Below are 14,373 nucleotides of genomic sequence, written 5' to 3'. Positions count from 1 at the left end.
AAAGCATTAAGGCATAACTTTCTGTTTCCATAGAACTGGTGGGTAAATGGCGTCGTTGTTTGCATCGCTCAAACCAATAGAAACTTGCAAGAGGCGTGCTCCAAAGAATCCTACCCAATCCTAGGTCGTCTGAGAGGCATCCGGGAACGAGGTAGGGGAGGGGAAAAGAACCGAGGGGAGGGGAGAAGGGGCAGGGGGGCCAGAGTGGGGGAAAGCGATGTTTGCCCGTCAGTCGAGTCCGGAGTGAGGAGCTCGGGGGCTGGAGCGGAGGGAGAGTCTCGAGCCGCGGCTTGCCGCCGCGACGGCCACCGCCTGGACTTCTGCCCGGAGGGAGCCGCAGAAGGTCGGCCGCCGTGTTCCTCCGGAGGGCAGTGAGACCGGGGCCCGGACCTCCGTCCGAGAGGGATTTTTTGTCGCCCCCTCCCCCCGCGAGGGAGCCGGAGCGGCCGCCAAACAAAGGTACCAGTCGCCGCCACGGGAGGAGGAGGAGTCGGAGCCGGAGTCCCGGCCGCCGGCGGACCCGCAGCTCCTTCGCTGTCTCTCCCCCCAGGCCTGCTGGTGTTGGGGGGTGGCGGGGGGAGGCGGATCAGGGGGCTCTGGCCGCAGGGCTCAGACCTCGTCTGTGCCCGAGGTAGGGGCATTCTTTTTTATGAGGGGAGCTCCGGGTCGGGCCGCGCATCGGGGCAGATGGCAACGGGGCTGAGTCGGCGCTCGCAGCGGGGCCTCGGCCTCCCGGGACCCCCGCCCCCCGCGGCGCGGAGCCGGAGCCGCCCTTCCCGGGCCGCACCGTGGGCCCGGCGGCCTCGACTCGCCGAGCTGGGAGCTGGATGTCCTCGGTGCCCGGTCCCGGCTCCCACTTGTGGGCCTTGGCTCGCTCGGGACGCGGGCGGGCGCTCTGAGGCCGAGCCTCCGCAGCCCTAGGGCCCGCCGGTTCACTGAGGGCTCAGTCCCGGGGCTCCGGGCATCGCAGTTCCGTAGGCTTGGACGGTTGCAGCCGCGCTTCAGGCCGCGCCGGACCCTGGGCTTGTTGTGAGTTTTCTTCTGACAGAAATGGCGTCATCGTGGAGGACGGGAAAAAGTCCGTGGAGTCGCGACAATGGGGCGGCGGGCGGTGGGGGCGGTAGGGGTGCTGGGTTGGCGCGTGCCTGCTCGGGGCTCCTGGCCCCACTCGGTGCCGCCCCCGCCCCTGCTGCCCGGGGTGGTGGTGGTGGTGCCAGTGGCGCTGACCGGGTGTCTTTGTTTCCCCTCCAGGTGCAGGTGAAGCTGGTGTCGCCGTGGGGATCGCGGCTTCAGAGTCACCATGAAGGTAAGGCGTCACTCAGCCAGTTTGAGTGGCTTTCGAATTCAGGAAGTGTAGAGGCTGTGGCAGGCCTGCGAGTTTTGCAGAGGCAGGTGTGTGGAGTGGCTCGGTGTGGAGCTTTCCCGGAGACAGAGGGTCAGCTGGAGCGAACAAACACAGGCTGTGTCTCGAAGTTGTGGAGTCAGTTCGGAGATACCTCACCGAAGCTGTTAGGTTTCCCAAATAGAACAGCGCCTTTTGCATGGAACCGAAGGAACAGCTGCAAGAGTTAAAGCGTCTTAAATCGTAAAACAGAAAACTGGTCTAGTAACCTGAATTTCGAAACAGTAATGGTCTGTCTGTTACAACAATGACAGAAAATTTCATTTGATTATGTGCCCAGGACCGTGAATTTTAAGTAGAAAGTCAAATATTTTGAAGATGTTTAAAGCAGTTTGGTGCTGTTTAGCTTAAGAGAGCTGATTTGGCCTGTTGTGCCTCATATTTCTAGGGACTTAGGGTTGTTTGGTTCATTTTTCTCTATGTTGTACTGGATCTTGGAGTTGATTCCTGCTCTTTAAAGATTCGTTGTGTGTAATGGTCAAGTTGTTCTGAAGTAAACATGTTGACTACAGAATAGCTTCTAAGAAATGTAAGTGTCTAAGTAGTCTGTGTATTGGTGGAGTAAATCATAGCTATTTTAGTTTTTTTAATTATAAGTCATTAGGTATCTGAAAAATATCTAGATTTAACTGGTGAACTTTGATACTAGAATATGTTTTTCTTTAAAATCTATTACAGATTCAGATATGCTTGAAAAGCATGTGTGTATTTGTAAGATTGAAATGTTAGAATGGAAATGGCATTTACTTTGACAGGTCTTTTGGATTTTTTTTTTTTTTTTTTTTTTAATTTCTTTCACTTGTCTTCAGTGAGGATTGCTTTTGTAGGACTACATCCAGGTACAGTTTCAAAAGCTTCTGTAGAGGAATACAAATGCTGTTGCCACTTAAGTATTTGTCTATTGTACAAAGCAGTTCAGACCCTTTTAAAGTTTTTTTCTTTTTGAGTTTGGGGCTCTGTAGAAGCTTGGCTTTTATTTTGTAAGTTTCTGTCTTTCATATGAATGAAAATGTAAGCAGTGTTATATGAGAAATGAAGCCTTTTTGTTTGTCACAGATATACAAGCTGTGTGAAACAGTGAAAAGTGAGTGTGTTAGGAAAAAGTGAAGTTTTTAGGAAAGGCATGTATCTATCTTGTTGTTGGGTATAACTGGAGAAAAGTTTTAAAGTTGACTGATACACGTATACTACACAATACATCCGGAAGCTGAATAAATATTTGGAATAAATGTGATCTGTTAGTTCTTATTGTGATGTCTGGCATATCTTAGATTCTCAGTAAGTGTCTGAAAAGGATGTACTAATACTAAGTTGAAGATGTCAATTTGTTTTTGTTTTTCTTAATTTTCATTTTCTGTGTAAACAACTTTTCCCTATAAAGAGAAAGGAAGGAAGGTCCGTGGGTCAGGTGTGACGGCGCATGGCTGTTACTCCCAGCAGTGGAAGGAGGATCAGTAGTTCAAGGACAGCCTGGGATGTACAGTGAGTTAGAGGCTAGCCTGGCCTCCATATTGAGTTGGAAGGCAGCCAAGTCTACACGAGACTCTTGTCTCCAACAAGCAATCAAAATAACAATGAAAGGAAAGTACACTAGAAACTTTAGCCATAAAAGTTTCATGGTTTTAAACAAATGCCAGTTTTTTTTTGTATCTGTTACTGCCTTTAATGTAAAGGTACTTTTTGCTAGTAATGTTTAAAAAGTTGTTAAACTTTCAACTTTATGAAGAAGCTTTCTAGTTTTAGCTTAGGAGGTTTGATGGACTTTATCTATTGTTACTAATCACTCGTACTAAAATATTGCTCCCGAAGGCTAGAGGGGTAGCTCAGTGGTTAAGAGCTGCTGCTCTTTTAGATAGGAGTCGGGTTTCCAGCACCGCTAACTCCAGTTTCAAGGGATCGGACCCCCTTTCACCTCTACTTTATTGCAGCGTTTAATTACATAGTCACACACACATAAGTAACAATAAACATAAGTCTTAAAAAAAGAAGTTTCCACTAGGCACACACCTTTAATTGCTAGCACTCGGGAGGTAGAGGCTGCAGATCTTAGTGGATTTGAAGCCAGACTAAGCTACATAGTGAAACTGTCAAAGAAACAAAATAAAATGAAGGAAAGCTGTTTGGCGTTGTGTATCAGGCCCAATTTTGTATGTGACAAACAGTTTTATGTAGCTTGTGTACATGTGCATTTGAGCTACAGAGTGATTTTATGCTATCTGTTGAATCTTACCAAACAAATTCTACTTTAAAGCAAGTTTTTAAGTTTGAATTATCTGTCTTAACTGTTAATGTCACTAAGAATTTTATTGTGGCAGTATATTGAGGTAATGATACGCTTTTGTTTGTCTTAAAGTCATTAAATGTAGAAAAGTCTAAATGTAGAAAAGCAGTTTTCCTATTGTACAACCTTCAAAAACCAATTAACACAAAGCATGGTCATGACTAGTGTGTCTGTGAGAACTGTGCCTTGTCACATAAAAGCAGCCTGTTTTAGGATTGGTGCTGCCGTTGCTATGGACACTGCTCTTGGGTAGAGGTTGTTGGTGTCATGTTGTCTTTTTTTTTTTTTTTCTTTTGACAAAATATTAACATTTATTTATTTGTATGTGTTTGTATACTTGAATGAGGTCAGAGGACAACTTATGGAAGTCTCTTCCCACCAAATGGGTCCTCAGGATTGGACTCAGGCCATAAGGTCCTATAGTAAGGGCCTTTACATGCTGACCATCACAGTAATCCTCATTTTTTCATACTTTGGGTTGGTAGAACATTTTAGCATCAATGGTGATACATTAGGAGATAGGCTATGGAAGTTCATAAATGCTTTTTACAGTTAGCTATGTCAGATTGATTCCTATTTTTTTTCTTAACTAAATCTGTTTCTGCTTTTTATATTGTGCATGTTATCAACATTCTTACTATGTTGCAGTAAGTTGTGGAGTGAATTGGCCAGGTGGCTTAGACATTAGAATGTTTAGGGAATGAGTGATTTAGGTGCTATACTTAAGAGTCTGGGCTTTTTCATGTGTATCAGTGTCTCTCAGTGAGTACTGACCTGGACCATGTAAACACACTGATTGGTTATAAGTGCCCTCTTTTAAGTTCTGGGTATGCATGGATAATTTTTCTGTTCCTCTTTTCCCTTTCTTTGCTTCCTTTTCTGCCTTGGCATTTTTTTCTTTTAAATAAATCGTTTAAGAACTACTTTGGTGTGCCAGCCAGTGTGATGAAGTAGCATCAGCAGTTTGGCTTGCTCTCAATGTAGTAGAAGACACAGAAAACTAAAGCACTTTCTAGAGTCTTTGTTCCACTCTATGATTATTACAGGATGTGCTGTGAAAGGACAGCTAAGTGAAAGAGCCGTGGAAAGTTTTCTGATGTGGTTGATATCTGCTGGCTGGTAAAGATTTTGCCAGCCAAAGAAAAGGAAAATTATTTCAGATACAAGGAAACAGACACTGAATGGAAAGGAACAACATGGGTGGCGCATGTGGAAACTACAGTTTGTTGGGTGTGTTACCAGGTCTGTCATCTCACCGATTTTGTAGACTTGGCAGGAGAATGGCACATTCAGTGCTGCCTCAGTTACAGAGTAAGCTCAAGGGTGGCCTGAGTAATTAAGAGCCTTGTCTCAGAACGTTACAAAAGTGTGATGTGTTAAGGTGTAACTAGAGGAACAGTGGTAAAAGATGAGGGAGTGAACCCCCTTCCTTTGAGCTAATGAGATTGAAACCAGGGTCTCATACATGTAAGCAAGGACTTTACCACAGAGTCACAATTCTAGTCTGAAATAGTCTTCAATGCTATGTGAGAGGCCTGGAGACAAGGCTCAGTTCATAGAATGCTTGCACAAGCATGAGGGATCTGAATTGGATCCTAGTACCCAAGTAAAAAATCTGAATGTGGTGCTGTTCACCTGTGATCCCAGCACTAGAGAGGGAGGGAATACCTGGGGCTTGTTAGTTTTCCAGTCCAGTCAAATCGTATTCCAGGTTCAAAAAGAAAAGACACTATTTGAAAATACTGGCAAGATGGCATAGAAGGCAAACAAAGGTACTTGCTGCCAAGCCTGGCAACCTGAATCTGATCCCAGGAATCCTTCTAGCTTCTACATACTCATTTTCCTCTCCTAGGAACACACGAAATAAATAAATGTTTTTTGTTTTGTTTTGTTTTGTTTTATTGTAGAGAGATAGAAGGCATCTGACACCAACCTTTGGCCTGAGTATGTGTATCCATACACATGCACACATGAACAGGTATACATGTATGAGCTATGTGAAACCTTAAATATAAATTTAAAGAAAATTACAGTGCATGTGTGTACGCACTCATGTGCCAACGTGAACACTGTAGGTCAGAAGACAACATGGTGTAGTTGGTTCTCTCCTTTTTCCACTACCTGGGTTCTAGGAATTAAATTAAGAATACTAGCCTTGTTACTTACACTTTTCCATCTCATTTGGCCTTCACAAATGGCTGAATACATGGGACTGCCCAGCTTTGAAATTTTCAGTTAAGTTTTATGTACTTAAAAAGTTTTGTAACTTTATAAGTCAGCCATCCTTGTGTATTTTGTTAAAGGAAAATGGACTAATACAGCAAGGAAGTCTTCTAAGGGTCTTAAACAAAAAAGAATAAGGTGATAGTTATACATTTTCAGATGAGAACAGTAGTTGATGGGAAGAGAACAGACTGGAATAAGAGTGGAAGTGGGCAGACCAGTCATACAGCTGTCAGCTGGTACTGTGCGAGAGGGTGATAGAGAAGCCTTAGTTTTGAAAATGGATTTGATTAGATTAGAACTGTTGGATGTGAGGTGAATGTCCTTGTTGCTGTTAACATGAATAGCTCCTGAGACAACTGCCCTACACTAACACTGTTTGTTTTGTGTGGTTAATATGTGAAGCTTCTCAGATTGAGTGTAACCAAGAAGATATTCTCAGCTCCTAGGCTGCCCTTACAGTGAGCAAGAGTATTGAGCTCAACAATCTCTCTGTTATATTGCTTTTTTTAATTTTAAAAAGTGAGATATAATTCACAAAGATTTACCCTTTAGGATTTAAAAATATTTTTATTTAAAAATTTGTAACATGTATTTTTTATGTGCATGCATGCACATGTATTCCATGCTGTGTGTCCTCAGATGTGATTATTCATGTGTTTATTTGAACATAAATATGTATATGTTATTTTTTTTATTGCTTAAATTTATTTGTGTGTGTGGGCATGCATACTATAGCTTGCATGTTGGAAGTCAAGAAGACAGCCTGTGGGAGTCTGTTCTTTCTTTTCACCGTGTAGGGTTCCAGGGATCAAATTCACAGTTATAGCAAGTGCTTTTACCTGTTGAGGCATCAAGGTGGCCCAGGTAAACATTTATTTCTCAGTCTGTTGACTCTTAGGAGTGAACCTTTTCAGTTTCAGGGAGTGTGGCTTTAGATAACCTATAGAGGGCTGAATATTTCCCTTCAGGTCTTCATGTAATGACAAGTGGCTATCAAGATCCTGGACACTTAAATGTACTCAGCATTTACTGAATTTATTGCATGTTGGTTTCTATTCTAGCTGTTTTAAGATGTATCAGTGAATCAAACAGGTAGAAATTCCTGATCTGTGGATCCCATGTGTTAAGGTATATGTGTTAGCAAAAAGGAGTAAATATGATGTTACCTTTAAGGGATAGATAGCTTGGGAATAAGGAGAGGGCTGAACTGGATAAGGGGGAAGAATTTAGGAGCTGAGATGGGGTATAAGAGTTGATATTATTGAGAAGAAATTTGGGCAGATGCTGAACACTCACTTATATTGCCATGTGTCTGGCTAGAGGCCAGGGTAGCTGGTATGAAACAAGGGAGGAAGACAGTGGGAACAGACAGGGTAAAGGGATGTGGCTTCAGGCAGAGCAGAGCTGACCCTCCTGGAACCTGGGAAATAGGGAACATTGCAGGTCTTATAGAGAAGTGGTGCAGTCTCACTGCAGAGCGATGGAGTTTGTATGTTAAAGGGTCACTGACTGCTGTGGAAAAAATGTAGGAGAAGAGGAGGATGGGAGCCATCAGAGATGAAAGTATTTTATTAAAGGATGATGGTGCTTTAAGATGATGGTGGCTGTTTAGTATTTTCAGAGTAAACGTTTATATTCTGTGCTTGCAAAAAGTCTTGTGTTATTCTGTGAAATGTGGCTTGAAACAAGTACAGACATGCCATACTTAATGACATTTAGTATAGAGTTAACTTTAATTTGTGCTGAATTTTTATGGCACATTTAATTGCTATTTTTTCCTCTCCTCATTCACCTCTGAGCATTTGAATATGTTGGTAGTGTAATAGGCAGCTACAGGTTGTCACTTTACAACTGTTGCTGCTGTTGTAATTATTACTACTAGTATTTTATTTTTGAGATAGAGTCTATGTAACTCAGGTTGACTTTTAGCTTGTTATATAGCTGAAGCTGGCCTGAAACTCCTAATCCTTTTGCCTCCACCTCCTTCATGCTGGCATTACAGTCTTGTGTGGCAAGTCACCCAGCTATGTTGTGTTAACTATGAAGTACTGGATTTTGAACTATGGGGCTCAGCAATGATAGGCAAGCACTTTACCAATTGACTTATTTTTAATGATCAAAAATTATGTAAAATTGAAGCTTTTGAAAGAATCACTTGTTCTTGCTCAACTTAATACTCCCTCCCTCGGAACTTGGCCCTAACTTTCAGTCAGTCTTACACTTAAAGACCAGGATCTTTGAACACATCTTTGTTGACAAGTTTGGTTCAAGGAGACACCCATGGGGTACATTTTATACATGAGGTGATTGTACTTACACAAATGTTCTTTTACCTCTTAGCATTTTTTCCTTTCTTTCCTTTTATTTTTATTTATTTATTTTTGAAACAGGTTTTACAATATATAGCCTTGGCTGGTATAGAACTTACTATGTAGACCTGGCTGATCTTGAACTTGAGTTTGCCTGACTACCTCCCAAGTGCTGAGATTAAAGGTGGTATACCACTGTGACCCAGTTTTTTGTTTTGCTTTAATTTATGCGTATGCCTGAGGCAGAGGCAGGAGGATCTCTGGGAGTTTGAGGCCAACCTGGTCTACAAAATGAGATCCAGGATAGCCAGATGATTACAGAGAAACCCTGTCTCAAACACAAACAAACAAAAAATGTGTGTGTGTGTCTGTGTGTGTGCTTGCTTGCATGTATGTACCACATGGTATGTAGTGTCTGCAGAGGCCTAAAGAGGGCATTAGAGTTGGAGTCACAGGTGGTTGTGAGTTGCTATGTGGGTGCTGGAAACTGAACCTAGCTCTTTTCTGCAAGAGCAGAACCACTCAACCCCATCTCCAGCTCTCTTGGGGATTTTCTTGCTCATGGCAACTGTTACTTTGTGAGGATAATGATCAAATGCAGACACACAAGCACAGCTGTAGAGATATGCTTTCAGATGCCACTTTTACTGCTGTCTTTTATGGTGACAACCTTTTTTGGGGGGGGGAGGAGGTGGGGTTTCAAGTTAGGGTTTCTCTGTGTAGCCCTGACTGTCCTGGAACTTGCTCTGTAGCCCATGCTGGTCTTAAACTCACAAGAGACCCTCTTGCCTCTACCTCCCTAGTGTTGGCTAGCTGGTGGCCTTTCATCTAACAAGGTCTAGTGTTCCCAACTTTCATTGACATACCCATTTTTATAGTAGTGATCCAGCTCTACATAGCAATAGTTTTTAAAGACAGGGCCTCATTTAACCTAGGCTGGCCAAAGAGTAGGTATGTATGTAGCTAAGAATGACCTTGAGTTCTGATTTCCCTGCTGTTTTACCTCTGGGATTACAGCTATGTGCTACTTCATGTGGAGAAAACAAATTCCTGACTTAGCTGTCTTCTTTGTGATTCACAGAACAGAATAGGGACTCTCTGGCCAGTTGTAAGTCCATTAGAAGCATATGCTAGAATTCTAGTGTTCTGTGAAAGATGGCACCTACACTGAACAATGGAAATCACAATCAGATTCATTCATTCATTTTTGTTGTTGTACTTTTTCTTTTTTTTTTTTTTTGGAGGGGGGGATTGAGACAGGGTTTCTCTGTGTAGCCCTGGCTATCCCGGACTCACTCTGTAGACCAGGCTGGCCTCGAAGTCAGAAATCCGCCTGCCTCTGCCTCCCAAGTGTTGGGATTAAAGGCGTGCGCCACCACTGCCCGGCCTTTTTCTTTTTCTTTTTTTTTTTTCTTTCCCTTCCCTTCCCTTCCCTTCCCTTCCCTTCCCTTCCCTTCCCTTCCCTTCCCTTCCCTTCCCTTCCTCTTCCCTTCCTCTTCCCTTCCTCTTCCCTTCCTCTTCCCTTCCTCTTCCCTTCCTCTTCCCTTTCTCTTCCCTTTCTCTTCCCTTCCCTTCCTCTTCCCTTCCTCTTCCTTTCCCTTCCTCTTCCCTTCCTTTCCTTTCTTCCTTTCTTTTTTTTTTTTTTGGTGGTGTGGTACAGTTGTATTGTGTATTTTATTTTATTTTATTTTATTTTATTTTATTTTTTGGTGGTGTGGTACAGTTGTATTGTATATTTTTCTTTTGGTGGTGTGGTACAGTTGTATTGTGTAGCTCTGGCTGGCGTGGAAGGTGATTTGTAGACTTGGCTGGCCTTAACTCACAGAGCTACCTGTCTGCCTCCCAAGTGTTGGGATTGAAGGTGAAGAAGGCGTGGGCCACCACATCCATCTTTCATTCTTTTAATAGTTAATAGGCAAATGATTGTAGAATATGGAAGGTGTAGATTTTGGTAATGTACAGAGTACTGTTAGAAATAACTTGAAATTTTTATTACCTAAGTGCAAAGTATTTTATCTTGTACCTTGAATGAGACAAAGGAAAATATTAATGAAAATAGGTCAATACTTTTTGGTTTAGTCTCCTTTAAACTTGTTGGAAACTGAACAAAGCATAAACTTGAGTTAGCTTTTGTTCCTAGATGATTGAAAAACTTTCATATAAATAATTTACATCAAAATGAGAGTATGTTACCTCTTAGATCATTAAGCAGTTTAGTCTGCTTGATATTAGTAATTATGTTTAACTTAAAGAGTATCAAATTAATTTCTTTAAGAGAAGATGACTTTTTTCCTCTTTTAAATACTACTTCCTGTGAAAATAGTATGCTTTTAAGAAATCTGATCATTTTCATTACTAAATTGGAGAAAAGTGAAGAGTTTATGCAAGCTAATAAATAGTTCACTAGAATATAAAATCAGATAAATAAAATGAAAATAAGAAAAGGCTGGTTTGCATAGACCAAGAAACCTTATTTCGTGAGCGTAGTCTGCTGTGCTCAGAATTATATTTTCTAATAGGTTATAGAATCAAAAGGTGTAATGAAAGATGTAAAAGGGGAGGTATACACAGTAATACTTGTCTTATGTGGTGGGAGACAGTTGCTGTGAGTTTGAGCTAAAATCACCTTGGGCTTTGGTAAGACTATGTCTCGTCCCCCCAAAAAAGAAAGTACTGCTGTTTTTTCTCACTTAACTCTGGGCAGAGCCCTAACAGTCTTTAATCATGGCTTTTGCTTGTTCTTAGAAAGTGCAAGCATGAGTGGGCTTTTAGAGGTCTGTAAACCTCTCCTTTCCTCAGAGTTACACAGAATTTCATATTGTCATGTATTTTCCAGAGGAGAGTAGCCATAGCTTTCATAAGGTTCGTGCTGGAATCTACATGATAGATAGACATATCCATGTCTGTTAGTTGATCTGCTCCTTTTTTTCAGAAGATTGTGCATTCTTCTTTTACCATTAAAGATGCAGACAACCAAATGTCAGTACTCATATTCTAGTTGTATTTTGTTCAGATGACTACCAATCACAAAATATTTTTATCTCATTGTTTCTAAAACACTGTTTATATAAAAAACATACATAGCTTAATGTTTACTTTTGTGTATATATGAGTCTGTATGTGTGTGTGTGTGTGTGTGTGTGTGTGTGTGTAGGGTGCCTGCAAAGGCCAGAAGATAGTGTTGGATCTCTTGGAGCTAAGAGTTAGCAGGTGATTGTGAGCTTCCTAACATGGCCAGATAATGGGTGCTGGGAACTGAACTGCAGTCTTTCTGCAAGAGAAATGGATCATTTTCTTCAGCCTATGTTTACTCTTAGAATATCCAAAATATGCTTTTTACAAGTTAAATTTTAATTAAAATTAATCTTAGATTTTATGGGAATATTTTATAAAGTGATAAAAATTTTATATATAGGAATATTTTACATGCATGCATGTTGTATGCCACATATATGTCTCTTAAGGCCAGAGAGGCTGTTGGATCCCTTAGAACTAGAGTTACAGATGGTTGTGGGCCTCTATGTGATGCGAGGAATTGAACCTGGATCCTTTGCAGGAGCAGTGCTTTTAACTGCTGAGTCATCTCTTTAGCCCCCATAAAATAATTTTAAAAGTCACTGGAAATTTTCAAGTATGATTTTGAAGTATATGCATTGCCTATAATAAGTTAATGTCTATTTAATCTCACAGTTGGTACAGTCATTCATTTGCCCTAATAAGCTTATCATAGAATACTGCCTATGATTACATGTTGATTCAGGATACAGTTGGAGAGGTCAGTATGAAACAGGACATTACTTTGGGTGGTGTGATATTTGTCTAGTGTTTTGTAAGGAGGTTGAGTGGAGAGATTTCTTTTCTGAACCATTATTATTGATTTGTGAAAATCAAAATCTAACAGGAAATAGTTTGTATCACCTTTAAGTTACGAATTTAGCTATCATTAATTAAAGATAATTTGGTGTGAACTTTTAAACTACTATAAGTGCAAGAAAACAGTGTATCTTAAACTTGACAAATATTTTAGAACGGGCCCAGGAGTGTCTAGCTTTTTGATGTTGAGACAGTCATCTGTCAGGTTCACTTGAGAACCTGTAGTGAGATAATTGCAAACCTTAATTTATTTATATATTTTATTTGTGTGTGTATAAGTGCTCATGTGCATTCATGATAAGTCTGTTTATGTGGGGAGTGGAATATGCCATTATGTACGTACAGAGGCAAAGACAACTTGTAGGAATCAGTTCTCTGCTTCTACCCTGTGGGTTCCAGGTCATCAGCTTGACAGCAGCTGCCTTACTCAGTGAGCCATATATCAGCCCCACATTGCAATTTTAAGTAAGTGTATGATTTTGTATTGTGCCATTGATTGGACATACCCTCTAGAGTCTTTTTGAGACAGGGTTTCTCTGTGAAGCCCTGGCTGTTCTGGAACTCTCTCTGTAGACCAGAGTGGTCTTGACCTCAGAGGTCTGCCTGTCTCTGCCTCCTGAGTGCTGGGATTATAAGTGTGCACCACCTCCACTACCCATAACCAGTGGTTCTCAAGCTTTAAATGTTTTGACCCTTCAATACAGTTCCTCATGTTATGGTGACCCCTAGCCATACATACTGTTTTCTATCTCATAACTGTAATTTTGCTGTTGTTAGAATTGTAATGCAAATATCTGTGTTTTCTGATGTTCTTAGGAGAACCCTGTGAAAGGTTCGTTTGATTCCCCCCTCCTTCTGCCCCAAAGGGGTCACAACTCACAGGTTGAGAACCACTGCTCTAGACAGATGTCTTAGGTAAGGTATTCTCCCACTGTGTAGCCTAGGCTGACTTTACACTTGGAATCCTTCTGCCTTAGCCTCCTAAGTGCTGTAGGTATGTGCTTGGACCTGTATTCTCTTAATTTCTTAATTAATCTTAATTTCATTAGTTTGGAAACTTTGGCAATATAAGTCTAGCGTATGTTTTTATTTTATGTGTACGGGTGTTTTGCCTGCATGCATATCTGTGTGTCATGTGTGTGCCTAGTACCCAGAGAGGCCAGAAGAAGTTGTGAGCTGCCATATGGGTGCTCAGAATTGAACTTAGGCCCCCTGGAAGAGCAACAGTGGTTAAAAGTGCACTAGCACTTGAAAAGTTGAAATGGGAAGATCTCAAATTTGTAGCCAGATACTTGTCTCATAAAAAAGCTGGGAGTACCTGAGAATATTGCTCAGTTGTAGGGAGCTTGCCCTAGGTTGGATCTCCAGTATGTATAAAACAAACAAAAGCTCTGATTGTTCTTGGGATCTTTAAAGATTTATTTTTTTAATGTGCATTGGTGTTTTGCTGTTTGTGTGTGTGAATGCATATATGTATGTGTTTATGTATCTATGAATATATGGAGGATGATGTGTCTCCAGGAACTGGAGGGCAGACAGTTGAGAGATGCCATGTGGGTGCTGGGAATTGAACCTAGGTTCTCTAAAAGAATAGCCAGTGGCCATCACTCTAGCCCATTCTTAAGTATTATTCTTGAAAGGTTAATTTTAGGACAGGTTGTAGGCAGTGACTCCAGCAGATAGATGCTTAAGCCCAGGGTATACAGCCTAAAAGGATTCCTTAATACTATGGTTCTGTAATGTTTTAAATGGCACATTGTTCTTTGAAAGTTCTGTAGTCATTGGTTATTTCTTAAAACATCCCTCTGAGGCAGGTCAGTAGCATTTTTCTCTTTTTATGGTTGAAGAAGCAGATGCAAGGATGCTGAGTGATAACGCCCAGAGGCACACATTATACTGATCATAGAGCTTCTCTCTAGTTAGTCCACTGAGCCCTGCTGCCTAATTATTATAAATAAGGCATAAAGTGGCTGCCATTTATTGATCTTTCAGTAGCTTTATTGAATAGTGAATGTAATTGAGAACTCTGCCTATTTTATTGGAAACAAATTTTGAATGTATAATTTATTTACATAGTAGTAGTAAGCAAGAATGATCACTATTCTCTTAAAAATTAGAAGTCATTTGAAACATATTAAAACGAACTACAGCGGATTTAATTCTAGGAAAACTTCCTAGCTTCAAATTTGTTTCTTAAAAGAGAAGAAAACAAAGCTGTAAAGAGGGACAGGAGAGATGGCTTAATGGTTAAGAGCCTTTTCTTGGTTTTCCAGGAGACTTGA

At 41.2% G+C, this 14,373-nt stretch overlaps 1 protein-coding gene across 4 annotated transcripts in view; it reads left to right on the top strand.

Annotated features, from left to right (window-relative positions):
* The first annotated feature begins 179 nt into the window (after positions 1-179).
* The window catches only part of Arid4b (AT-rich interaction domain 4B), a 123,946-nt gene continuing 109,752 nt past the window's right edge, over positions 180-14,373 (top strand). For 2 of the 4 annotated variants that reach the window (XM_034509971.2, XM_034509970.2), the window contains exons 1-2: positions 199-459; positions 1,252-1,306. In XM_034509971.2, coding sequence (XP_034365862.1) covers positions 1,301-1,306 — 6 coding nt within the window. In that variant the 5' untranslated portion in view covers positions 199-459; positions 1,252-1,300. Of the gene's footprint in view, positions 460-1,251; positions 1,307-14,373 lie in introns of all 4 variants that reach the window. The other 2 variants (XM_034509972.2, XR_013112232.1) reach the window with 2 other exon arrangements.

This window comes from Arvicanthis niloticus, chromosome 8, assembly GCF_011762505.2.
Source record: "Arvicanthis niloticus isolate mArvNil1 chromosome 8, mArvNil1.pat.X, whole genome shotgun sequence".
NCBI classification, from domain to species: Eukaryota; Metazoa; Chordata; class Mammalia; order Rodentia; family Muridae; genus Arvicanthis; species Arvicanthis niloticus.
The sequence above is the reverse complement of the archived record's forward strand: the minus strand, read 5'-3'. Positions and strand labels throughout refer to the sequence as shown.